The 26,034-nt window shown below is 38.8% G+C and overlaps 1 protein-coding gene across 2 annotated transcripts; it reads left to right on the forward strand.

The window, feature by feature from the left end:
• Positions 1 to 25: 25 nt before the first annotated feature.
• Positions 26 to 24,278, forward strand: AFG3L2 (AFG3 like matrix AAA peptidase subunit 2). 2 transcript variants are annotated; one of them, XM_017819535.1, is made up of 17 exons: positions 26 to 243; positions 5,254 to 5,353; positions 5,833 to 5,901; positions 6,552 to 6,667; positions 7,580 to 7,732; positions 9,923 to 9,997; positions 11,388 to 11,509; positions 12,675 to 12,948; positions 13,505 to 13,642; positions 15,811 to 15,964; positions 16,552 to 16,659; positions 16,810 to 16,935; positions 17,983 to 18,093; positions 18,681 to 18,796; positions 19,785 to 19,985; positions 21,611 to 21,805; positions 23,302 to 24,278. In XM_017819535.1, the coding sequence occupies exons 1-17, from the start codon at positions 121 to 123 to the stop codon at positions 23,542 to 23,544; spliced, it is 2,424 nt and encodes an 807-aa protein (XP_017675024.1). In that variant the 5' UTR covers positions 26 to 120; the 3' UTR covers positions 23,545 to 24,278. The 2 variants fall into 2 exon arrangements, with proteins under 2 accessions (XP_017675024.1, XP_017675023.1); XM_017819534.1 differs by lacking the exon at positions 26 to 243 and adding an exon at positions 4,149 to 4,316.
• The last annotated feature ends 1,756 nt before the right edge of the window (positions 24,279 to 26,034 follow it).

The following is a 26,034-nucleotide window of genomic DNA, read 5'->3' on the forward strand; positions in this document are numbered from 1 at the left end:
CCGAAGGGCGTGGGCTCCTCCTGGGGGGCGGGGCTCGGGGTCGCCCTTCGGACGCGGCGGAAGTGCCCGGGCGGCGCGATGACGTCAGGGACCGCGGCCCGGCGGTGACAAGGGGCGGCCATGGCGCACCGGTACCTGCTGCTGGCGGGGGGCGGCCGCCGCCGAGGATTGCCCGCGGGCCCGCTGCACCAGCTGCTCTGCGGGAGGGGCCTGCTGGGCAGGGCGCGGCCCTGCCTGGCGCAGGTGAGCAGCGAGCGCGGGGGACGGGGGAGGGCCGCGGTTGCCGGGGCGGCGGCAGCGGGCGGCCCCGGCGCGGGGAGGGGCGCCCCGCTGCCCGGGACTGGGGGCTCCTCACTGCGCCCCGCGGCCCTCCCTAGCTTGTCCTCATCCTCTTCGGCGGAGGCGGCCCCCGGCCTGCTCGCTACTGGCCCTTCGGGCGGCGGGGAGCCAGGGCCGGGAGGTGGGTGGGCGGGTAGATGTGGTGCACCCCGAGCCGGTAGCGGCACCGGGTCCGTGCGGGACAACCTGCGGGCACCGCGGGCTCCTGGGTCCTCTTGCTGAAGGAATATGCAGCGGCACCCCAGAGCTGCTGCTGCTGCATCCCTCCGGTATTCATAGGATCATAAAGTGTTAGGAGCTGGAAGGGACCTTAAAGATAATCTTGTTCCAACTTCCCGCTATAGTGGGCAGGGACACTTCCCACTAGACCAGGTTGCTCAGAGCCCCATCCAGCATGGTCTTTGAACATTGCCAGGGTTGGGGCATCCACAACTTCTCTGGGCAACCTGTTCCAGTATCTCACCACCCTCACAGTATAGAATTTATGCCTAATGTCTAACCTAAATGTCCCCTTTTTCAATTTGTACCCATTACTCCTTGTCCTGTCACTACAGTTCCTGATGAAGAGTCCCTCTCCAGCCTCCCTGTAGGCCCCCTTCAGATACTGGAAGGTTGCTGTGAGATCTCCACGCAACCTTCTCCAGGCTGAACAGTCCCAGTTTTCTCAGCCTGTCTTCTCAGAGGGTGGTTCTCACTTCCCAAGTGCTGTGTACCACCTAACTCAAAAGTTCCTCCGTTGCTTTCTCAGGGTGATGATTCGTGTGAGGTGGGTTTGTGGCTGTGTGAGGGACTGAAATATTGAAGGTTAATGACTCTGAGTGGTTTGTTTGGGTTGGCACTGTTGGAAAAGAGACTACTGGCTGTTTGATTGCACAGTGCTGTGGATCTGAACCTACTGTTCTGGGATTAACTGGTAAATTAACTGGTAAATCGTGATGGCTCGGTGTTCGTTCTTACTAAAATGGCCTTTATGTTCACTAGTACAAGATGTGCATTACCCTTGTTGACAGCCCTAACACTGGAGGAATGACAGGCCTGTGCTGCTGCTTGGGAAAAGGGAGATGCTTAATTCCAGCATCTTCCAATGGCATCTTGGGAGGGTTGCTTTGTTTTCCCATAGAGTGGCAAACAATCAGGCCTTTGTAGGTGTGGAGGTTATCACCAGGATAGTGGTAGTTGTGAGATGACTACACAGAAGGTTGTTAGTAACGTAGTCCCCAGTACGAATATGTGGTTCAGTTTTAATGTTGAATTTGTGGGTTTTTTTGGTCAGAGCTGAACATCATTACAGCAATAAATAAAACACTGTCAGCAGTGCTGCTAATTTCTCAGGAAGCTAATTCTTATTTCTTTCAATAAAATTTAATGAGTTTTTATTTGGAATTGAATTTAGGAAGGGGACTTTGTATTAATTCTAGCATCTGGCTGTGTGTGTAGGCAGCAAAACAAGGAACTTTATTTTCATAGAAGCCGTTACTTTTTTTAATTGATCTTTCTTTTAAAAAAAGTTAGCAGCTTGGAATCATAAGAAAGGAGAGGACCTTAAAGATCATCTAGTCCCAACCCCCCTGCCCTGGGCAGGGATGCCACTTACTAGACCAGATTGCTAGGAGCCCCGTCCAACATGGCCTTGAACAGTTACAGGGATGGGGCATCCACAACTTCTCTGGGCAGCCTGTTCCAGTGCTTCACCACCCTCTGAGTAAAGAATTTCTTCCTAGCATCTAATCTAAATCTCTGCTCTTCTAGTTTGAAAACATTCCCCCTTTTCCTATCACTGTCTGCCCTTGTAAAAAGTAACTTGCATTAAGTTGAATTTCTTTACCAGCTTTTTGTTGTGTCCGTCCCCCTTCCCCCCCCAATATGCTTTTATGTAATATTTTGGTAGGTGTTAGATAATTAAGACTTTTAGCTTAATTTTACTTTGATTTGGAATTTGTTTATGGATAAAACTGTAAGGTTGTAACTTTCTAAAATTAATGGATTCTTTGTCTTTTGCTTGCATAGCTAAGCAAGTAGATTTTCTGATCTTGCCTTGGGTAGCCTCAGTTTTTTAAAAATGTAATATGCTTACAAAGGTTTGTAGACTTGTAGTTCTGCTTATGATCTTGGGTTTGTTACACTCTGGTGTAGTAACATTTTATGGGTTATTTTAACTGTAAAACTGACTTTTGTGTACTTTGCTTATTTAGAATTTATATTAAAAAAAAGGTCTTGATTTTTAGCAAGGTATCACAAGGTTTGCCTTAAAGAAAAAAAATAGATAGGTTTTTTTTGCTTTATATGCTGTGACAGTTTTTATCTCTGACTGAGACAAGCTGAGCAGAGTTTCCCAGTAGACAGTCTGAAACAGCATGCACTCAAAATGTGCTGTGTTTGCTTTCCCTTTGATGTTTAGGCAGTGGGTGTTCTTATATCAGCTAAGCCTGCTGTGGCATTCCCACTGCCAGACAACCCAGGGACAGGCCCTGTGTCAGGATCAATATGATCAGTTTTTGTGCTGATGTTTCACAGAGTTCTTGAATATCTCCAGTGAGGGAGACTCCGGAACCTCTCTGGGCTCTGTTCCAGTGTTCAGTCACTCGCACAGTAAAGAAGTTCTTACTCATGTTCAAGTGGAACTTCCTGTGCATCAGTTCCTGCCCGTTGCCTCTCGTCCTGTTGCTGGGCACCATCAAGAAGAGCCTGGCTGCATCCTCTTGGCACCCTCCCCTCAGATACTTATAACAGACATTAATGAGATCCCTTCTTAGACATCTCTTCTGGAGGCAGTCAGGTGACTTACTGAATACGCCATGAAATCAGTTGTTCCCTTTTCTCAGAAAACAACTTTAAAGCACTCAGCTCTCTGCATATTAATTTGACAGGTGACTGCACATTTATTCATGGAATTTAGGATCTATAGAGACAATCTAGCAACAAGCCAGTCCTGTAATTCAGGTCTTCCTCAAAGCTCCATTTGCTTACCCTTCTCTCTCCTTCACTGAAACTATAACTTAATGCTGTAGTAAACCCATGCTGGTTTAACCAAGCCAGGCAGTTGGGTTTGGCTTACTTAAACTTTTCTTCTAAAGATGAGCAATTTCTTTATTTTAGTTACAGTAAACGTTTTTCTTTACAAATAAAAAGTACTCTGAGTTTGCAGAAGAATTAACTCCCTAATTTTTGGGTGTTGTAGGAGACTGACATAGAAGAAAAGCCAGTATAACTAGGATGTTTCTTGGAGTTTCAGCAGTTGCCGCAACATTCACTGCCTGTCTGTATTTGAACTACAGATGGTCTGTGGCAAGCTGTTTTTTATTTTATTGCACACATGGATGCATACCATTGTCCTAAAGCCTCTTCTAGGAAGCACAGATGCAATTGCCTGTGCTGGAGGCCATAATGTATTGAACCTAGTAGCTGTTCTCTACGTGAGCTGCTCTCCAGACTATCTACACTGAACCTGCTTTTCATGATCAGTAAAATTTCCTCTTGGGTTTTCATTATCAGAGATATGCAGTGGCACAAAATTAGTGGCTTGATCAAGCAGCCCAAGAATTCTTAGCTCAGTCTACAGCAAAAGCAAGCAATAAGAACGTTTTGGTATTCCTCTTGGTTCCAGCAGGTGGAACTACATGGCTGCTCGAAATAAGTCTCGTATTTCATCATTTAATCAGGAGTGGAGGGGAAGCTCCCATACAGAAGACTTGAGGAGAGTTAGCATTCAGTTAATGGTACATCTGTATTCCCGGGGTACTTTTAGCATGCAATCTAGCATTCTGCAAACTTCTTTAATATGCAAAAATGGATTTTGTTTACAACCATTGTACCTTGACTATAACATGGAGCTTTCCTTCACAGATGTAGTCCCAGAGGTGCTAGTCCTAGATGGACGTTTGCTATCTTGCAAGGATACTTTGAGTCACGTTTTCAGGACCTGTTTTTCAGTTGGTGGCGTTTGTTTCTTGCATTTTAGTATTTCTCTGGCTCTTAAGGTAAATAGCCTCTGGTCAAAAAGAACAGGAGACTGAGTGCCTTTATGGGGTGGAAGGGAATGGAGGCAGAAAGAAGGTCTGTGGGGAAATCTTGGCATGCGTAATATTTTGTTTCTTAGAAGTGTTGGGAAAGCCTTATGAAGGGGACAAGTTGGTATTTTATTTAAAATATGTCCTTCTTGAAGAAATCAAGTATGATTTCTCTTTAATAAAATTGCAGTTTACTCTGTTTTTAAGTATTCAGTTACGATACCAAAAGTTTCTTAAGAACTAGTAAGTTTCTTTAAATTTCCCTTGTCATACTTAAATGATGCATAACAGTAAACAATTAGCCTTAGAACAAGGCTTAGGTTTGTTGTGTTTTTATAACTGGGTGTTTACCTGCTCAGGGCTTTAAGTCTTCTTTTTGAACTGAGATTCCTCCTCTGTGTTGGTTTCTTGTCTGCCACATCCCTTTGCTTTGGATTCAAGCAGATCTTTCATATTCAGAAGTTAGAAGTTCTTAACTATTTGAAAAAAGATGCAATTCTTTAACAAAACATGATTCAGTATTGTACAGTCACAGTTAGTGTTGCCCTTAAGTGTCATTCAGCTGGTATTATGAAATATTTCCCACGGAATCAATATGTATTTAATGTTCATAGCTTGTAGTGTTTCCTGCCTGATTTTTCTCTTTTAATAAAGAAGGTTTTGTTTGTATGCAATATGAAATTCTATTCTTAACAATGAGAATAAAAATTTATTTGGTGTAGAAATTACTCAATTAACTTCTTTTTCCGTTGTCTTACACTCTGGCCCACAGCAGTTACGGTGAAGGCTCTTGTAAAGTTCCAGTTGTAAAGTACTCTCTGACTAGCTGCATTTAAGGACTACTAGAAAGCTTGAAGGTTTTTGTGGCACCTTCTTTGTTGCTTTATGTTTCTTTTTCGTCTTTCAGCTCTGTGAAAAAGTTACCCCTGGAGTCACTGCTGACAGAAGTACTGTCTTGGCAAGTGTAATCGCTGCTTGCAGAAGGCTTTTCTCTCAACCTCCCAAAGGTGATTATAGCTTTGATCAGTGAAATGAAGCAGACTGCATTCCTTGCTGAGGACTGCACTTGTGTGCTATTCAGGTTTATTTTCTGTGGGGAAGTAAGTTCTTCTAACCAGCCATTAATCTTAAGATAGAACATTGATTTATGGGATTTTTAGGAGCTATTAAAGAGTAAGGGGTTTGCTTAACTTCATGCTATGCAATGCAATTTTCTGTTGAACTAAGCTTGTCTGTCTCTGGTTAAAAAGGTAGCTTCACTTTAGGTTATTAAATACATGTGATATTTTCTTGTCAACAGTAGTAAATTTATTTCTGGGCACCTGGTAGAGCTTTTCAACAAAAAGACAGGAACAAAGCTATTTTTGCAGTCTATATGTTGCTAGCTTCTTTGCCGTTGTATACATTCAGGTTGTGACTACTGAAGTACGATGACAGAATTGTGAAATAAAAAACAATTATGAACTCCTTAACTCTTTCTTAATAGGATTTGAAAAATATTTTCCTGATGGGAAGAAAGCTAATGGAACTAAAGGCGCACCTGCAGAAACAAAAGGTACAAAAAGCTGCTTGACTTCAGTTCTTTGTGGAGCATGTATTCATTAAATTAGATTTTGGAGTAACAACTGTGGGTTTGGGTTTTGAGTTTTTTCTTTATTTTTCAGGGAAGATGTTTCTGTACCAGATTAGTTTAAAAGTGCAAATTGATGTGTTTTTATTATACATGATATGAAAGCAAAATAAATATCTTCTGGAATAGTATTTATTTTCTCTCATGCTTCAGTTGGAATACTGCCCTTAAATTCTTGTTTTACTGATGTTAGCCATGCATTCAGAAATTCTCTCTGTGTGTAGCTCTCAGCTTTTCCTGAGCCAGCTAAAATACCCATTTTGTTGTATGGAATAGCCAGAATTGTCACTCTGGGTGAGGATCCAGAACAGCTCTTCAGTTCTGGATGCCCAAGTGCCATCAGTTAATAGACCTCTCTTCTGGTTATAACTGTGTGAGATAGATGTCTGTCTGCCACTTGATGCACTATCTGTTTGCTTTTCTATGGAAAATGCTGTTTCTCACATCACCTAATTATTGTAGCATTGCAGACATTTTTCAGAACAACTCCTTAATATTAAAACTAACAAAAAATAGTGTGAGATTGATATAAGATGAAAAGGTAATTTTTTTATGTTTCTTTATTTTTTTATTAGAAGCAAAGCAGGCTAGTGCCCGACAGCCTAGTGGGAGTAGTAGTGGAGGAGGTGGCAGTGGTGGAAAAAAAGGTGGCAAGAAAGAAGACACTAACTGGTGGACCAGATTACAGAAGGTTTTGACTTTAAAATATCTTTATGTTACTGTCTTATCTCCATGAAATAACCTTGCATGTTTTCTGCTTTTTAAGGCCATATTTTGATTGCCTAAATCTTCCTTAAGCCTCCTGTGCCTAGCATTTCATGGTACCTGGCTCTAGGTGGCTCCCTACTCAGTGCCTTTGATAAATAACTGTTTTGTGTGTGATTCCAGAGGAATCTGCCTCTGGTTCAGAAACGTTAATGGAATTTTAAGCTATGTGAGTGTCGTTGCTAGTAGTCAGTATTCTTATAGAGGAGCCCCAGGCCTTAAAAGGCTTTGTGTTTTGTTTTACGGTGTCAATTTGTAAAACTGTCTGACCACACAATGCTAGTTAAATGTAGTTTGCTCTTACTTGTTCAGACCTTAATGGAGTACTTAGGAGTTTCTTTTTGAAATTTATTGCCATTAGCTGTAGCACAAAGATGATAGATTCTGACACTACAGGGATATAAAAATATTTTTCTGATTTTACTTGGGGCACATAATATTTTTCCTCCTTCTTGGATTTTTCCTGTACGTTTTTTTCCTTTTTTTTTTTTTTCAGTATTGCATGTAGTCCTGGAGAGCAAGAATAATTGTTTTAGAATGGAGGCTTAAAGGTCATGTCATGGATGGCAAATTTTTTTCTAAAACCAGTACTTCACACATCAAAACTGTTCAATTACTGTTTGTAAAACACTTAAAGATTTTCTACTAATGTAATTCCTCAGTTGTATCTGGAGTTACTGAAGTGTGTTCATACAACAAAGTAAACCTTTGTTTGACATTCTCTGTGGCAACCTGGAGGGCAGGGAATAGAAGCCAGAAGGAGATACTAGAACCTGTTTGTTACCTACTTACTGTATTACAGACTCTAAAACTCTTTTTTCCCCTCTCCATTTCCTAGGGTGACATTCCATGGGATGTCAGGGAGTTTCGGATGTATGTAGTGGGAAGTTCTTTTTTTTGGACAATGGTTGTATACTACTTCTTCTTCAGGGTCCCTGGGAGAGAAATCACATGGAAAGACTTTGTCAACAACTACCTTTCAAAAGGAGTGGTGAGTAGTGAGGGAAATCAATACAAAAAATCAGTGTGCTGAAAATGCACACTGCCTCCCCACTTACGCTTGTGTTCATGTGTCTGTGGAGTGAGAACTGGCTCAAGAGTAACTTTTGAGGGAGAAAGGGATAAGCTTTTATTTTAATCAGTTCCCTGATCAGATGTTCTGGATGGATGTGTGAAGGTTGATGTAATTTCAAGGGAGGAGAGGGAGCAGCTCAGGACAAAATTTCTTTGTTGGGTAGCTCATGTGGATGCTGGTTTGAAGGTGCAGTGTAGCTGCACTCTCTCAGGGTATGGTTTTGTAGTACAGGTAAATTGACCTAATGGCTTAAACAAGCATGGCAGCTGCCTTTAGAAGAAGCTTACTGCTAACCTTAAGCACTTCCATGAGCCTGTCCCTCTGAATGAAAAGGTTTTCTGCTTGTTTTGTGCCTGAAATCAGTTCCTCAGGGAATCTGAGAAGCAGCATTGTGAACAGAAAGGTGAGGGTGGGGAATGGAAGAATTCCTTCAAGGACAATAAATCAGCATCCCTTCAAGGACAGTAAATTAGTCTAACTATGTTGTAAAATAGCCTCCTCTCTTTGTTTTCACCTCTCCTGTTTCTTCTTACCTGGAGCCACTACTGGAGCAATCAATTTTCTCATCGGTGTCCTATCTCTCTGTAGAACTTGGCAGCTTTCCACACTTGGAGTGATAGGTTGGTGATGCCCTGAAGCTCAGGAGATCGCGTCTTACACAGGCTTTTTCCACTTCAGGAACCACTAGTCCTTTGCTTTGTTCCCTCCCAGCTTGTAGCTTCACCTGCAGGTTAGGAAAGCATTGGCTTGCTTCCTCCTTCCTCTAGGTTTCAGAGCTGGGATTTTCTGTTAACAGCATGCTTCCTACCCCTCCATTACTTTGGTAAACTGCTAAACAGGGTGTTTCTTACCTTTCTTGATCTTACTGATCTGTGCAGAACTGCTCTGTGTGCTTCTCCCCTTCTGCCTAGACTGTCTCTTACAGTCAGTCCTGTTCTTAATTGATGATTATGTGTACGTCTTGTGAAAAAAACCTTACTGATTGTATTTGTTGTGAAGCAGTAGGACACTTAGCTTGGTAAAAAGATTAGTTCAGCTGTTAGAGTGAACAAAGCCTGAAGCCCTGTTGCAGAAAAGCATTGTAAAAGTAGGCCGTTGCACAAAACCAAGTTTCTCGTGTCTTTGTAAGATGTAGTCTGGATGTTCAGATAAACTAAATATGTAGCTATCAAATGCTCTTGGTTGCCATAGTGATGGGGAGAAGCCCACACTACTGGGGTTACAAGCTTTTCAAAACAAAGATATTCAGGTAGTGTTGCATGAAGTCACTTTAGTTCTATATACAGTGACTTCCTAGCTCATGTTTTGTTTTAGTTCTACCAGAAACGGCCACAGGTTGCAAGTTCAGGGAGTAACCTTACTAATCTGTGTGCAATTCAGGCCCAAATTCTAGAACCATTGCTAATTATAAATGCTTTAAAGATGCTGAAGCCAGTTATTTTATGGAAAGAAAAAATGGAAAAGTCTTCAGTTGTCTTCAGTCAAATTCAAGAAACTAACCATTTGAGGAAACTTCTGAAAAAGAACTTTACAGTATATACCTGCAAAGCCACGGTTTAGTTTTTGGGTTTAGTTTATATGGTGTTACCTCAGCTAAATACTTCTTTATCTAACTGATGCTAATCGTGTTTAGTATGGTAGCACAGGAAGTCTTTTTTTGTATTGGGGTAAACAATTGTAAGAGCAAAGTTAAGCTTTCCTTCATTCTGTTCAGTTTGGTCTGTTTTGGAAGCTGCTGTAAGAGTTTGGAGTCATATAATTTATTGCTTTTAGTGTATGGCTACTGAAATAGTTAAGTATTGTTTAACTATTTCACTGTAACTGTGATTTTTGCTGAGGCATTCATTGGGTTTTTTCTTGAAAAAAGGCTGTGAGGTCAGTCTTTCAATCTAAATTCTAATATGCCCATATTCCTTTCTTCCTGATTACATACGTGATTCCTAATGGCAAACAGTAGATTGTGGAACCATCCTGATGTACAAGATTAATTTTATTCTCCTTACTGGAAAACAGAAAGATTCGCTTGTGGTATCTGTAGTTCTTAGCTGTGATGGAAGTGCAATGACTGTGAGCTCTTCACACAAGTTTTGTTCTTTCCTCCTGCAGGTGGACAGACTTGAAGTGGTGAACAAGCGCTTTGTGAGAGTTATCTTTGTTCCTGGAAAGTCTCCTCATGAATGGGTAAACGCTTTTAGTACATATACATGAGACACTAGAAACAGCAAAGCAGTCTTTTTAGGTAAAGTTTGATATGAAAAGCTTGGTCTGGAGCATTAATAGTATCTCAATCTAAAATATGTTTTCTGCCTTATTGTTACATTATCCTACATTGTGTGTTTTTCACTTTACTGTACCAGTTGTTTTGCCATAGATACCTTAAAACTATGGCAACTGGTTCCTTTCCAGCACCATGCTCTTAATACAGACATGTAAACAGGAAGAGTGAGAAACTCTGCTGAAGGTTCTGTAGTTTTATCTGCTGTTTTCCATCTGCTCAAGAAAATCCCAGACTTAACTGTACATACTTTTGGATCTTTTCTACTCCAGACTGTTTTTAACCAGTTATTTGAGAACACAAAGAGAAATGTTTAATTTTTGTCTCCAAAGTACTTATTTCAGGGAGTTACTTTTCTAGTATCACTTTTCCTAGGGAGGGTTAAAGTAGTGCAGGCAAAAATTCTCCAAAGAATAATACCCAGTGGCAGGGACCTATTAAAAGTAGATAAATAAATATCTGATAGACAATGTGGAAAATTTAGAAGAATCATCAGAGAAGTTTATCAGGTTGTCTAGGTGATGGAGGTTTCTTAGCTGAATTCCTGAAATAAGGTCTGCAAGTCCCTCCAGGATAAAGTGAAATCTGCAGTAGTTACTTAATCAGTGGGTTTCAGTGTGGCTTATTAGTATGCCTACTCTTTAGCCCACATACCACCAGTTGCCTTAGTTTCTCAATCACTTAATACTCGGAACTAATCTGTTTTTAATTTTTCAATATTAATGTAAGTAGGGGCAAATCAGGCAGGTCATAGGGCAGAAGGGGAGATTTCTTGAAAAACCGAACAACACTTTGAAAGTAACGTCTGGATTTTTTTTTTTCTGGTGGATGATAAATTTCATGATGTTTTTTTGTGAAGACAGCTTACTTTAAAGCTGGTATAGACTCTGAAAGTAGAGAATTGCTTTTCTTAATCAGAAGTGCTGAGACCTTCAGGTGAAACAATAAGTTGTATGACTGCTGTGTTTCCAGGTTCAGTGTGCTCTGTATTATTCTGACTGTATAGCTCCCTTCTGTTTGTTCTGGAGAAAATGCCTGGATTTCTGTTTGTTTGAAGTGCCCCAAAACTATCAGGTGTTGTGATTTCTGTAGAAGTAATGATACAGAGTGTATTGAGGTTGGTAGGCTTTAGGTTTATTATGGGCCTCTTAACATCAATTACACATTTGACCAGGCAGCTTAAACTTGGTCTGAATCTGGTCTGGTAATTTCTTGTGTACATATTAGAAGTTGGCTTGCAATGAAGCTGGAATAAGGTAGGGCACTTTGTGGTGATCTCTGCTTTTTTTCTCACAGTACGTCTGGTTTAATATCGGTAGTGTGGACACTTTTGAACGGAATCTTGAAACTGTGCAGCAAGATCTTGGAATAGAAGTGGAGAACAGATTGCCTGTAGTCTACTCCACAGAAAGCGATGGGTAAGAAGTTGCTTTAAAAGAGTCTCTGAGAAAAAGGTGGTTGTGTTTACAGTAGAGTAAGTTTGTAATACACGTGCCCTAGACTTCTTTAGGTGGTGGTATTATCAGAGTAACAATCAGCTTGGGTTTATTTTTGAGTGTTAATTGTAAGAGAAGCTGTTCAGTACTTTGTCTATGAAGAAATCCATATCCTCTTACTCTAAATATAGCTTCTTATTACATAAATGTTTGTTTACTGTTACTCCTTTCTTCACTTAAGCCCTTCCTCCCGGTGACATATACTAGAGCCAGTCAGCCAAGCACAGCAGTAGAGCTCCAGAGATCACACTCATGTAGATTTTTTTTCCTCTTTATCTCAGAAATGTGGGTTATCAGTAAAGCTTAGAAATTCTATGCTCACTTATGATTGTGCTTCTTTTTCCCATTTTTGTTTTTGCTGAGTGTTGATAGAACCTCTTGTGAGCTGTTTGTTGAAGCTGTTCCTTTCCACAGACAAAATCTGTACAGTGCTCAGATACTATGATAATGAGGACTGTGTTAGGATTTTTGGCTTGTACAGAGCTGTGCTAGAAAGCTGGAGGACAGACTGTGAAAGATAACGGGCAGTGAATAATAAAAAACAGAACAAAAAAAACCCAACAAACCAAAAGCCCCAAAAAACTCTGTAGCCTTGAAAAGGAAAATGGAGACATAGAAAGAGGAAAATGTAAAAAAAATTGAGAAAGACCTAAAGGAAGAAGAGCAAGTATGTATTTTAGAGAGAAATTTCTGCTTCAAGTTGTAGCATACGCTGATTATATGCAACCTAATACAACTTATTTTGAGAATATAACCAATTGCATAACTAGTCCTGTGAATTTACCTTTGCAAAAATGAGATACTTCTGTTTATTAAGTAATGCAATTTTTCTCTGTAAAACTCATCAGTGTCACTTGATGTGCTTGGTTTAAAAACAAGCAACAGTCACTATAACAGTTTGTTCTCGATTTTATTTTGGTTATTTCCCAGTGTGAACAACCCTGGAGAAATAAAAGTATTAGGAGTTAATCGCGTATTAGTCCTGAATGTGTTTGTTTACGGTGGAACTAACATCTTTTATGTGTTATATGCAGTAATGGATTTTTGTGATATATGTGTTTTTCTTTGATTTTTTTTTCCTTCACAGGTCATTTCTCCTGAGTTTGCTGCCTACGATCCTGATTATTGGTTCTTTGCTGTACACATTAAGAAGAGGTCCTGCAGGCTTAGGTCGAGGAGGACGTGGAATGGGTGGACTTTTCAGTGTTGGTGAAACCACAGCCAAAGTTCTTAAGGATGAAATAGACGTTAAATTCAAAGATGTAGCTGGCTGTGAGGAGGCCAAATTAGAGATAATGGAGTTTGTTAACTTTCTGAAAAATCCTAAACAATATGAGGATCTGGGAGCAAAAATTCCAAAGGTAAGGGATTATTGACTTAGCAGATAAAGACTTTATTCTTTTGGTAGTCCTTGGTATTCTAAATTGTACTAGGATGCAATGCTTTCCAGCTTCTTTCTTGTCACAATTGGAAAAAAAATAAATAGGCATTAAGTGCCAGCAGTGTCACTGTGGTGCCAGAAGACTTGTCTTGTGGAATACTTTATCTGTTCACGTGAGTCAGAAATGATACGTCACATACATGTGTAGCATCATTCTTGCATATATTGTTACAGAATTGCCTTTTGGCATGGTAGTCCACCTGATGACATACCTTTTTTTTTTTTCTTGTTTAGTATGTCAATCAAAGAAAACACTGTTCCTGTAAATCTAAGCTAGCAATATTGCATCTCTTTCTTTTCTTTTACTTGTTTAAATGAGGTATTAATCTTCAATTTGTTTCCTTGCATAATTTTGCCTGTGGTGGAAGAAAAGCCATTGGACTCGACATTGTAATACGTAGATCTTAAAGTTTAAGATATTTCATAGGCTTAAGATTGTTCTCTTCGTGAGGAAAATATACCCATTTCTCTTGCAGGGGGCAATTCTGACAGGTCCTCCAGGTACTGGGAAAACACTTCTAGCTAAAGCTACAGCTGGAGAGGCTAATGTACCATTTATCACAGTCAATGGCTCAGAGTTCTTGGAGATGTTTGTTGGTGTGGGTCCAGCTCGAGTAAGTCTTTGGCCTTGCTTTTTTCTTTTGGTATTGGTTGTTGAAAGGATGTTTTCAAGTTTGGGAGACAAACTATTTGATTACAGCTGAAGTTCTTTCTTCTATGCAGATTGCTTACAAGTGATGCCAGATTCTTGTCTAAACACAACAATCATAGAAATACCTTTCATAAAAGAAACTAATGCAGTTCAGTATCTGGTTGCAGGCCATTAAGGATTTACCGCTTCTCAGAAGCTTAAGAACACAGAACAGAACTCTGCAAGCTCTGCTCTGAAGTAAATTTACTAGCTGGGCCAGAAATACGTAGCTCATTTAACTACTGCTATGGGAATGCCTCCTCCTGCTCTAAATCATTCCTGTTTCTTTGAAGGACTTTATTCTCTTTGTAGTTTCAAACTCTTAGCTATAAAGAGTTGTCTAGAACACATAAATAAACTTCTGGTTGAAATAGAAGTCCAAGGGTCATGGAATTAATGATGGATTTCTGGAGATCCGGTGATTTAAATAACAAAATATATCTGTCTAATACTTTTTGTGCACTTTTGCCTTAACTCTCTTAAAATACCTCATTAAAAACATGTTAAGTGGTATAAACAAGCTACTGATTATATTTTACTGTAATAAAAATTTGGGAAAGCATTAGGTATCCTAAAATAATAGTGATACTCAGACCACATTGACATTAGTTGTCAATACGTACCTGACATGTCCCAAAGCAAAGTGACTTAAACTTTTGTACTGGTCTGTGCAAATGATTATCAGCTTTACTCCCCAGTGAAATCATTTGGCACGACTTTGGCTGTGAATTGAGGTTTCAAGACAGTTGATGATTTCTGATACCTGTAGAAAACAACATGAGAGAGTATTTTAGTTTCAGTTCCTATTAATTCATCATTTTTAAATTGGGATGTGCTAGAGTTAAAACTGCTTACACAGCCCTGGTTCCTTTGGTGCTTTTTTAGTGTATATGCATTATGGAAACTTCTAGTTCTTTTCCTTCTGAAAAACAGTCGTATGCTTCTGGATTTCCATCTCTTTCCAATGAAAAGATAGCTCACTTTGAGCATCTAACACTTTTTCCTGGTTTATCATGTTCCTTCGTTGTACTTTTTTCAAAATATCTGATTGACTTGGTGTAGTAGAATGTACCGTCTAAAATTTGCATCTCTTTAAATATGCTGTATGTTGTTTCTCATCAGAGAAGCCTTCTCTAATTGCCTCACTAATGTATAAAGTAGTAAAGCTCTGAGGTGCATATAATTCTCAATCAGTTCCAAATTCTTCCATAATTTTTCAGTTCCTGTTTGCTCCAGTTCGATTCCTCAGTTGTAGACCTGTTGACTCACTGAACTGGTTTTAATGAAGTCCTTCTGATATATTTGCAAGCAGAGCAGCATTGCATGTTGCATCTAAAAGTCACATTATGCTGAAACTACCACAGTAGAATTTTATGGGTAATATCTTACTTAGAATCTGAAAGTCTAAAAAAACATTTCAGCTATTTACTCATGTCTCGCCCATTTTTTCCAGATTTCTAGAAATAAATTTAACTTCCAAATAAACATTTGGAGGTTAATTAAGTTGTTTTTTTTTTTTTTTTAGCCCATGTAAGGGAGAGGCAGGAGGGCTAAAAGTCAGTATTTGTAAAAGCACGTTGTTAAAGTACAGTTGTAGTGGCTTGTAAGTAAGCCTTCAGTTAGAGCTACATGTAGGAGCTGCATCACCCTGTTCCAACTACAGAAAAAAAGACTTTATTTCCTCAGTATAAGCAATGACTGCATGGTAGCATTCCTGTCCTGTCTGTAATACTGTGTGTTAAAGAGCTTAAAAGAGAAATCTTGCTTTAAATCTCTGAAGTTTGGAGGCTTTTATCACTGAAGATGTATTTCAGTTATGCAGGAAAAGTCATTTCTTAAGACTTGGAAGTTGTTTGATGTTCTCAGCTTATGGATTGAGAAAGGATTTGGCAGCCAGTGGGCCTTCATATTGGTGATTCTTGCTGAGCAGCAGCTACAGTGTAACTTATTGCCTTGGTTGCTGGCTGGAGTCTTGGGAATGGTACTGGATTGTAAGGATCCTGTTACTGATGTGCCTCTTCTCCTCCTACCAACCCCCCAGCTCTAAACAGTTACAAACCAATCTGATGCACACTCTGTTCTTCTGTTAAGGTTAGAGACTTATTTGCTCTGGCTCGTAAAAATGCCCCGTGCATTCTCTTCATTGATGAAATAGATGCAGTAGGAAGAAAGAGAGGAAGGGGCAACTTTGGGGGACAAAGTGAACAAGAGAACACACTCAATCAACTTTTAGTAGAAATGGATGGTAAGTATTTAATGTATAATATTACATTATGATAACAAGTATATGGGAAAGAACTAATGTGCTTGTTCAGACCTGTTAACCAAGATTTGGATTCTGGCCTAAATCCAAATTGTTTCTGTTTCCTTGCTTCCTAAAATGAAGAACGGTGACTCATTTTGCTGCAGCCTGGTGTTTTACTAAAATTCATTCAGAAAAAAAAAGAATTCTCATTGTACATCTCCTAACTCTTTGTCATAGTTGAATAGACCAAAAAATTCTTCTCATGAGATCAGTCTGTCTGTAAAAAAATACAGCTAGCCATGCTGGTTCTGCAATTTCCTGAGCAGTTAATCTATTATTGTATTTTGAAGATAAAGCAGGATTTGATATAGTACTTCACAAAGCAGAGCCCAAGGCCATTTTCTTGCTTGTTATGAAAAGCTGGACAATGCTGTAATAAATAGGTATATTTTCAGCTCTAAGATCATTTGTTCAGACTTCTTACATGACCCTGTAAAGTGAACAGTCTTTTTATTACTGTTTTATTTTTTTTATTCATGAAAATTATATTTATACAGATTTTTCTCTTTATTACATTTCTTCAACAGGATTTAATACAACCACAAATGTAGTAATTTTGGCAGGTACTAACAGGCCAGATATTTTAGACCCTGCTCTAATGAGACCAGGACGTTTTGACAGGCAGATTTACATTGGTAAGTTTTAGCTGCATGGCTGTGTCCTTCTGTGTTTGTGGAATACCACTGAAGTCACTCCAGCTTTTTATATAAGTAACTTAAATGCACACATTCAATTTGAATATATATATACATGAAAAGTAAAATCATATGTCTTTTATCTTAAAGGACCCCCAGATATAAAAGGAAGAGCATCCATTTTCAAAGTTCACCTTAGACCTCTGAAGTTAGACAGTATCTTAAATAAAGATAACCTAGCAAGAAAGCTCGCATCACTTACACCTGGATTTTCTGGTAAGTAACTCCTAATGCTGCTGTTATTCTCAATTTACCAGTTAGTCTGTAGATATTTTATTTCCCTACTACTTCTGGTTTTCTTTCACCTGATCTTCTGGATGGCATTCTGTTTTATCGTATTTACTGGTACAGTGTGAAATTCTTTTTGCCTCTTTGAGCAAGTAGGAGATTTCTGAGGGTCTTAAGTTTTGTCTGCTTCAATCAGGGTAATTTAGCAAGTGGTAATTTCTTCTGTCTTCAGTAAAAGCAATCGAGAGGTTTCTGCTGTCACTCATGTGTGTTCTTCCTTTATCTGTCCTTTGATTTGTTTGTTGCCTTCTTGAAAAGTGTAGAGAAGACTTGTTTTTGTGGAATTAGTGTGCATATTCTGTAAGGGAATTTCTGTTTCTGGATGTAAAAACTGATCCCTGGAAACATACTGTAACCTTACTTTGAATTAGGAATGGATGTGAGAACTCTTATTACTGGCTTCTAATGTAGTTAATTTAAAATTTGAGTTGACCAGTAGTTGAATTTTTCACTGTTTTCCTGGTCTATATAAAACTGGCTTTCTGAGATCTGATTGTCAGTGTTTCTGGCAGTGATAATGTTGAAACTAAGTTATCTCAATAATGTTACTCTAAATAGTGTTAACAAGTGGTTGGCTTGAAACCAGTAATGTGAAGGGATATCCTCTAGAGATAAGCCAATAGCTGAGCTATACTGAATTCACATGTAGGAAATTTATGCACATAAATATATGCTAGTTTAAGTATAGTCTTTTGCAGACAGAAAATGAAGGTAGAATATATCAAACAAGTACTCCACTGGTAATGAGCTCTATTTTCTGACTGTCTACCTATGAGAAAAATCCTAAACCCTACAACCATAGTAGGTGTATTTAAATATCTCTTGAATAATTAAGCTGTTTCAGAGCACATTATGTTTATTTTTCAAGCTCTGTGAGAATTTATGGCAAACTAGTTATAGGTAAGGTTATCTTTATGCTAAACTCAGAGAAAATTGTTGAAAATTATCAGTAATTCATGCCTTCTCTGCTTTTAGGTGCTGATATTGCTAATGTTTGTAATGAAGCTGCTTTAATTGCTGCGAGGCATCTCTCAGATGCTATAAACCAAAAGCATTTTGAGCAAGCAATTGAAAGAGTTATTGGAGGTAAGTGAATTGCATCAATTGTTTCTCAAAAATTATAACAGGATAAGAAACTATATGTATATATACACAGAAAGCCATGCTTGGAGTCTTTCTGCTGGTCTTCCAGGTTGCTTTTTTTTTCCCCTCTTAAAAACACCTGAGATTTAGAAAAGAAGTATCCTGTCTATATTGTTGACTTCTATAGTAGAGGAAGGGGTACAAAGAGAAATTTCATCAGGACACTTTTCTAATTTCTTCAAAATGGCCAGAGGAAAAGCTGTTTGAATTTAGGGATGCTTTTGACAGCTGCTAGTCTGAAATAGTCTAGAAAACTACTTGATTTTAAAAGTGCAAATGTTTTATTTAGATGTTTGAATACTCTTAAGAACTTACTTTCAAACTAGAAAGTCTAATCAAGGACAAGGTTACACTGAAACCTGGAAGATGTAAATTTCTAAACCTTGCAAGGTTGGGGTGGGCTTTTAAATTTTTTTCAGTAGGTCATATACATGGCCTCTAAGCATAGCTCACCGTCTTTCTAAATGAGGTAAAGGATTTCAGAGGAGAAAGGTGTGCCTGAAACTATTAATCAAATTTATTTTATAAAGGTTTGGAAAAGAAAACTCAAGTACTCCAGCCAGAGGAGAAAAAGACAGTAGCATATCACGAGGCAGGGCATGCAGTTGCAGGGTGGTTTTTGGAACATGCTGACCCACTCTTAAAGGTAAGGAAAGTAATTTGAACCAGTAATTTAACAGTAGCATGGACAACATCTTTTTCTTTTGTAGGTTTTTTTTTCCCCTTAATGTTGAGAGGGTATTAAAATATATAATCTCGCAAAAATTATTGTGTGTCAGTTTTAGGGTACTTTTTTTGGTTCATTTCTCGTAACTTTCTTCACTGTTTTCTGACTTGGCAGTTACACAATATGTAGTATAAATGTCCTTGGAAAGTGAGAGACCTGATCCTCCCATGAGGAGGATCTGCCTGCCTTATAGCTGCTTTTTCTCTAAGGCTTTCACTGTGTATCAGCAGTTTAAGTTAGTCTTACCAGTCTAACCTGAAATACAACTATAAAAATTATCTTCAGGAATATAAGTATAAAAATTATCATTTGAAGGCTGAATTTTAGTTTTATTTTGCCTTTTTTTTTGAATGCACAGCTTGACAGATTGAATATAAAGGAAAAATCACCTCAATCTCCCAAACTTGCTTTAACATTCATAGTTTTGCGTAGCTGGGTTTTTAATTTCATCTCAAGTTTAAAATTAATCTTGTACAATTTACTGCTGGAAGGAAAAGCGTTATTCAATGTGGAAACTCCTTCAACTGTTCAGAATGCTAGAGATGGAGAAATGCTGTTGTATTCTGTCTGATACAGAATATATAATGCCCAATATGTAACTCTCAAGGAATTGTGTATTTTAATTAGAGTATTTTTAAAATCCCATACAGTTTTTACAAAAGATATGACAGTGGTTTTACCTTTCTTTTCCAGATATTCTAGTAGTTGTTATCCCAGTTTAGAGCTAGCCAGGGCTTTTAAGGATAAAACACAATGGGGGCAAAACTGTAAATGGAAATAATATCTGAATTAAACCTCAAGGGTGAGTATGGTGTAGGCTGTGGTATAAAAAATTAAGCCAAACTGAAGAATGCTTTATGTTTTCTGACACTGTTTAGTTCTAGCGGTCTGTTAATTTTGCTTGTAGGTATCTATTATCCCACGTGGTAAAGGACTGGGTTACGCTCAGTATTTACCCAAAGAACAGTATCTTTATACCAAAGAGCAGCTACTTGACAGAATGTGCATGACTCTGGGAGGACGTGTATCTGAGCAAATCTTCTTTGGAAGAATAACAACTGGTGCCCAAGATGACTTGAAGAAGGTGACCCAGAGTGCATATGCTCAGGTATGGGCTTAAGTGAGACTTTTTTTTTGCTGTATTGTTTTCTTTATCTGCTACCTACCAGTGATATTTGATATGATGTAATTTGATCAGGTATGTCCCTCAAAAGCGTAGTTTCAGAAAATATTAGATAAATAAACATTATGCTGATGACTCAAGTATTTTATTTGTCTTACCACAGCAGTCCATGCATTAGGCTTTGATTACTGTCCTACATCTGCCCACAGGTACATATAGGTTGCAGTTGGATTCAACTGGATTCAAATACAGGTGGAAATTTTATACTTTCAAAATGGAATTTAGTGCTCAGATTTTATCATCTCATCCTGCATTTACAGTTGCCCAGTTTGAAGACCCAATTTGGGTTCACACTTAAAATCCAGAAAACCTTGTATTAAACCACTGTTTGCTGTCAGTGTAGGCTGTGGAAATGAAGACATCAGTTTGTGTTTGTATCATACTAACTAATGGAGATGCGTAATTTGAAATCTTATCAATGCAGTGACTCACCTAAGTGTAGCTGTGTGCTACACACGGGTGCATTATTACATTTCCTGCATCAGCACAAAAGATGTTATCTTATAAGACACTCACAAGGTGAGCAATTGACATTTTGGAGTATGCTTCTCTTCCCCTGCACACTTATCCCCAACCTCCAAATCCCACCTTCTTCCTGGTCTCTGGTGTGCTGCTTGTTACCCCAGTTCTGGAAGTAAATGTGCAGTGATGTCCTGGTAATTTTATGGGATCTTCAGTGACTCTTGTTTAGTTTGAAATTAAAAAAAGTTTAAGTGTAGACTTTTGTTCATGTTAACCAAAAAAAACCGTATCAAACTTCTCTTAAGGAAGTACGTTAAGATGCTTGGTTTTAATGCTGAGATCTCTCTGAATTCTGAATGTTCTTTGTTGTACCTATATTGATCTTGCTAGACTGAGAAGTGCTGCTTTAGTAACCATCAAATTGATAGTAACCATGGAGTGAATAAATAAATAGCAGTCTGAACTTGCTTCTGCTTTTGCTGGAGCAAAATGCAATTTAAAACATCCCTATTTGGCAACTGAACAAGTCAATATTCAGTAATGAGTCAAGCAAGATAAGAGTCGTTTTCCCCTTTGTAGAGGAGTGTCTTGGGATGAAATACAGCATATGAGTTTTGTACATGATAAGACAAAAGCTTAAAGACCCTCTACTTTAGTACTTAAGTCAACTGATCTTTATGAGTGAGTAGAATATGCTAAACTTCAGAAGTATTTTCAATTGGAATAACGCTTATATTTCTGGTAAAAGAAAAAGAGTTTTACTGATTAATAAAGGCTGAAGTGTTTCTTGTGTAAATCTTACTATTTAAACAGCAAAGCACTACGTATGTCACTAGTAACCACCTTGAAATGGTGATATTTGTGTCTTTCAATTTAATCAATAAAAAGAAATAAGTGAAAGTCAAGTAAGGTACATTAACTTAGGTGGACTTGAGTTTTCAGGGAAGCGTTGGTTTCAGAGGAAAAGATTGGGTCATAGCAGAATGACTTTATCCTTTCAGTTTTATTCACCATATTTTACATCAACATACCCTAAAGTCTTACTGTCTCGCCTTTGTTTGTTTGTTTGTTTTTCTTTTTTTCTTCAGATTGTTCAGTTTGGTATGAATGAAAAAGTAGGGCAGATTTCCTTTGACCTCCCTCGCCAAGGAGACATGGTATTAGAGAAACCTTACAGCGAGGCAACTGCCAGATTGATAGATGAAGAGGTGCGGTCACTAATTAACATTGCTTATGAAAGAACATTAAATCTTCTTACTGAGAAGAAAGCAGAAGTGGAGAAGGTGAGCATTACAGTATTTTTAGCCACTGGGTTCCAGCTAGTAAGCCAAACCCTGAATTGAACCGAATCAGATTTAAAATAGTGACTATGAAAGTATATGAGGAAGTTTGCTCAAAAACCAATTCATGTAATCGTGAGAGTTTGTCACAAGACACAGGTAAATAGAAACCTCCTTCTGTGTTGGAGCATGTCTGAGCTTCTCATGAACATGATTTATGTAGTCAATATTCATTTGGAAAGTTGGAGGAAAGAGTCTGTCTGCTAAAGAAGGGTTTAGTAGACGTGCTAGACAAATATGAAACTTAAAAACCCAAAGACAAAATACCAGACTTCCAATTCATTAGGCTAAAAGAAGCTCTGTAAGAAGGGAAATTCTTATAACTTCCTCTCTCTGAATTCCTTTTGAACGTTAATAAAAAGTACCTTACTGTCTTTTTTCTTTCCTGTCCTTTGGCTGCTTGTTATCTCCCTCACTGCAGCTGAGATTATTCTTGTGCGTATTCTCTTCCTCCATGCCAGAAAGCCTGATACAGCAAAAGGATAATTTTCCAGACTAGGCATCTGGTAGAGTTATTGACAAGGCAAGTTGGTATGGGTTCCGTAAATGGTGTTGTAGTAGGTCACCATCCCAAAAAATATCATTGAACATGGTTTGTGCTGAACAATGCACTTGCTGATCCAAGAAGATTGCAAACTCCCCTGGTAGAGTATTGTGCACATTGGTATTTTATGGTGCTATTTAGCTTGTACATAACAGCAGCCCGATTGAACTGTCATGGTTGATCAGAAGGGAAGGCTTGTTTTCATCTATAGCTTAATGTCTTGCATCAAGGTTTTGGCAGCAGCAACAATTGTTCTGAAGCAACAATAGCAGCAACTGTGGCTCATAGGGAGGGCACTTTTCATATTTGTCAAAGTAAGATTTTAAAAAAATTGTATTTTTGCTACCTAAATGCTCACGGGGAAAAAAAAGTCTCATATTTGGTGAACTCTGAACAACCTGTTTTTTCTATCAAAATTAATCAGTGCCAAATTTGGTCCCAGACTGCCTTAAATTCTTCCAAAGAGGACAGTCAGCTTAGGTATTTGAGGTCACTTGATCTGTTCAGCATGGAGGAGACAGAGGAGAGACCTCATTGCAGTCTACAACTTTCTGAGGGGAAGAGGAGAGGCAGGCACTGATCTCTGTGGTGACCAGTGACAGGAACTGAGGGAATGGCCTGAAGTTGTGTCAGGGGAGGTTTAGGCTGGATATTCAAAAGCGGTTCTTCACCCAGAGGGTGGCTGGGCACTGGAACAGGCTCCCCAGGGAAGTGGTCACAGCACCAAGCCTGACAGAGTTCAAGAAGTGTTTGGATGGTACTCTCAGGCACATGGTGTGACTCTTGGGGATGGTCCTGTGCAGTGCTAAGGGTTAGACTGCATAATCCTTATGGGCCCCTTCCAACTCGGCATATTCTGTGATTCTGTGTCTGACATAAGTTGTTGTTATCCCAGGTTGCCCTGCGACTACTGGAGAAGGAAGTGCTTGATAAAAGCGACATGCTAGACTTGCTTGGTCCAAGACCATTTGCAGAAAAGTCTACTTACGAAGAATTTGTTGAAGGTACAGGAAGTTTGGATGAGGATACTTCACTACCAGAAGGCCTTAAAGACTGGAATAAAGAGCGTGAGAAAGAAAAAGAGGAGACAACAGATGAACAGGTTGCTAGGCAGATCAGAGGAGGGATGCCATTTTAACTGTGTGCTGAAGTTGACTTGCACTCTGGAAGAGAAGCAAACTCACCGAGTTTGTACTTCAAAACAAAGAAATATTTATTCAATCAAACTGTATTATGAATGAGTGGAAGAGTGATCTCTTGTGATAAAGATGTTCTGCTTCGATGTATGTATGCAAGATCATCAGTTCACTGGTAAAAGGTGATCATCCTTCATTTGCCAGCTGAAGAAGCATACATTGGATTTGAGCTGCAATGGAATGCCAGAACTGAGCCTCTCAAACTTTGAAACAGTTTGGATTCATGCACAAACTTTGTGGCACTGGTCTCTCTTTTCTTTAAAATGTCTGTAAGCTTACAAAAATCAAAGGGTTTTTTGATTATTTATCTAAACTGTACCTGTATGTGACCTGTTTCAAAAAAATATAACAGAATCATACAAAATGCATTGTTGAATGTGAAAGTCTGGTCTTACAAAGTACTAGCTTTGCAAAACTGTCTGACTCTTTCCCCCTCACCTCATTTTGATTTTAGAGAGTTTGTCTACAGACAACTGCCATGTAAGTTGACACTGAAACTGGACAGTTGCTTAAATACCTTAAAATGTACTCATGGTTCAGTGTCTTAAATTAAACTCAGTTTGGCTCCTGCAGTTTTACTAGTCAGTTTTTTACAGAGTTCTGTAAAATATTGAACATATGAATGTGTTGTGTAAATACAGTTTGAGTCAATAAAAACAGTACTTTTCTGAACAAAGCTTGCTTTTTTTTTTTTTTTATATTTTCTTGGTGTAGAATTCAGACCAGTACAAAACTTTCTTTCTTAAATTAGGGTAGCAAGGTTGTGCTCACAAATGCCAAAACCAGCAGCCAAACCCAGAGGTTGTGAGTTTCATATTGGTTTGCTTAAACTAAAGCTATGGGGCTTTTTCTTTTCCTCTGCTTAGTTGAATGCAGTTGTCTTAATAATCTGCTTCTGGTTGTCTGCTGCATGCTAAGGATTCATTAGTTGGAGATTTCAAAAATTCAAAGGGCCCATGTCCCCATCCCAGCAGATGGGAAGTGTGGTTGGGGGTTAAGTGGGGAAGGAAAATGAACCAAGCTTCTCTGCTGGACTAGAACTCCTTTAAGGCTTACAAGTCAGAGGGCAGCTTAAGGAGATAACTAGTGATTGATTCCATCTGTATATTGCAACATAATGGAAAGCAGTAGGAGGACAAAGGAAAATGTCTGAAAGATCAGAGCCTTTGCTCAAGTTATTTGAAGTAAGTTGTTTGTGGAAATTATTATTTTGGATTTTCTTTTCCTTCACAATGAAGCTTTTTCCATCTCTGTTGCCTAGCTTTACAGAGAAGAGGAGCAAGGGAAACAGCAAATATAGCAACCTAGGGCATATTTACTGGGCATTTTTAGTTGTTAAACACATGTGTTTATCCCTATTGAGTTTGTTGTAGAATGAAGGAGAAACAGGAAAGCAGTCTGAAAAAACTAAACTTCATTTCCTTAATTACTGGAGTCAAAGTTTAGAATGATTTATTGCAATAGTTGTTTTATAAAACTTAAATCTTGCAAACATGGTAAAGCAGTGACTGATTTCTGCGTGTGTGCTCTAGGTTGTATCTTACATGTATTCTGTATTAGTGCCTTGTTTGTTCTATTCTCCCTCCCTCAGTTTAGCTCAACACTTCTTGTTTGGTATAGGCAGTTTGTACCCAGTGCTGAGGACTAGCTGTCCTTAGACAGTAAAGGCCAGAATTCTGCATTTCTTCATTCCTTGCTAAATAAAACTAACAGTAAACACAACAACCAACCAACCAAACCCCAAAAACCCTTTACCTGACTTTTCACAATGGTACTACCACACTGTGAAAGAATTGTCTCCTTTGCAGGAAATGTTTTCTCTTACTCCCTGTTTGTGCTGTGTACTTTTAAATTCCACTCTTGTTTAGTTGCAGCATGCAATTAATAAGTGCATTATAGTGGCCTTACCTCTCCTTTATTTTAGAGCATTAATTTCCTTGTTTAGCCTTACCTCAGTAGGTCCTAATATTTTGTGCCAAAAATTGCAGAATCTGACAGTGTTAGGATTTTAGAATCAAAACAAAGATATGGAAAATCAACAACAAAAAAAAGCAGTCTACCCAACCAGCCTCTCTGAAGAGGACAGTTAGCTGCTTTCTCCTCACAAATTTGTCAAGTGGCTGAACATAAATCAAGAAAATCAAGTTTAGACTGGGCTATGGCTGCCAATAATGCTGGATTAACTTTTCTTGCAAACACACTGAGCAGTGTTGCCTTAATTAGCAGGGGCTTGTGCGGTGCAGAGGGAGCTGCTGAGTTTTCTGTTCCTCTCACTGCTGGGAGAAGGAGCAGATCTAGACCCTCTTTCCCAACCTGAGTCTGTCCCTAAGAGGTGACGACCTTTTCCTAAGGCGATACATGTGCAAGAGAAGGAATGGAGAGCAGTAATTGTGGGATGCAGAGAGATGAAGAGCCTAAGGTGGCTTGGTTAA

This window comes from Lepidothrix coronata, unplaced genomic scaffold, assembly GCF_001604755.1.
Source record: "Lepidothrix coronata isolate B3197 unplaced genomic scaffold, Lepidothrix_coronata-1.0 Scaffold75, whole genome shotgun sequence".
Lineage (NCBI taxonomy): Eukaryota > Metazoa > Chordata > Aves > Passeriformes > Pipridae > Lepidothrix > Lepidothrix coronata.

Excerpts from the sequence above, each read along its gene's own strand:
- AFG3L2 (XM_017819534.1), top strand. The coding sequence starts at position 4,164 with ATGGAGCTTTCCTTCACAGATGTAGTCCCAGAGGTGCTAGTCCTAGAT. Across the intron at positions 4,317-5,253 it reads GTATTTCTCTGGCTCTTAAG|CTCTGTGAAAAAGTTACCCC; the intron begins GTAAATAGCCTC and ends TTCGTCTTTCAG. Across the intron at positions 12,949-13,504 it reads TGGGAGCAAAAATTCCAAAG|GGGGCAATTCTGACAGGTCC; the intron begins GTAAGGGATTAT and ends TTTCTCTTGCAG.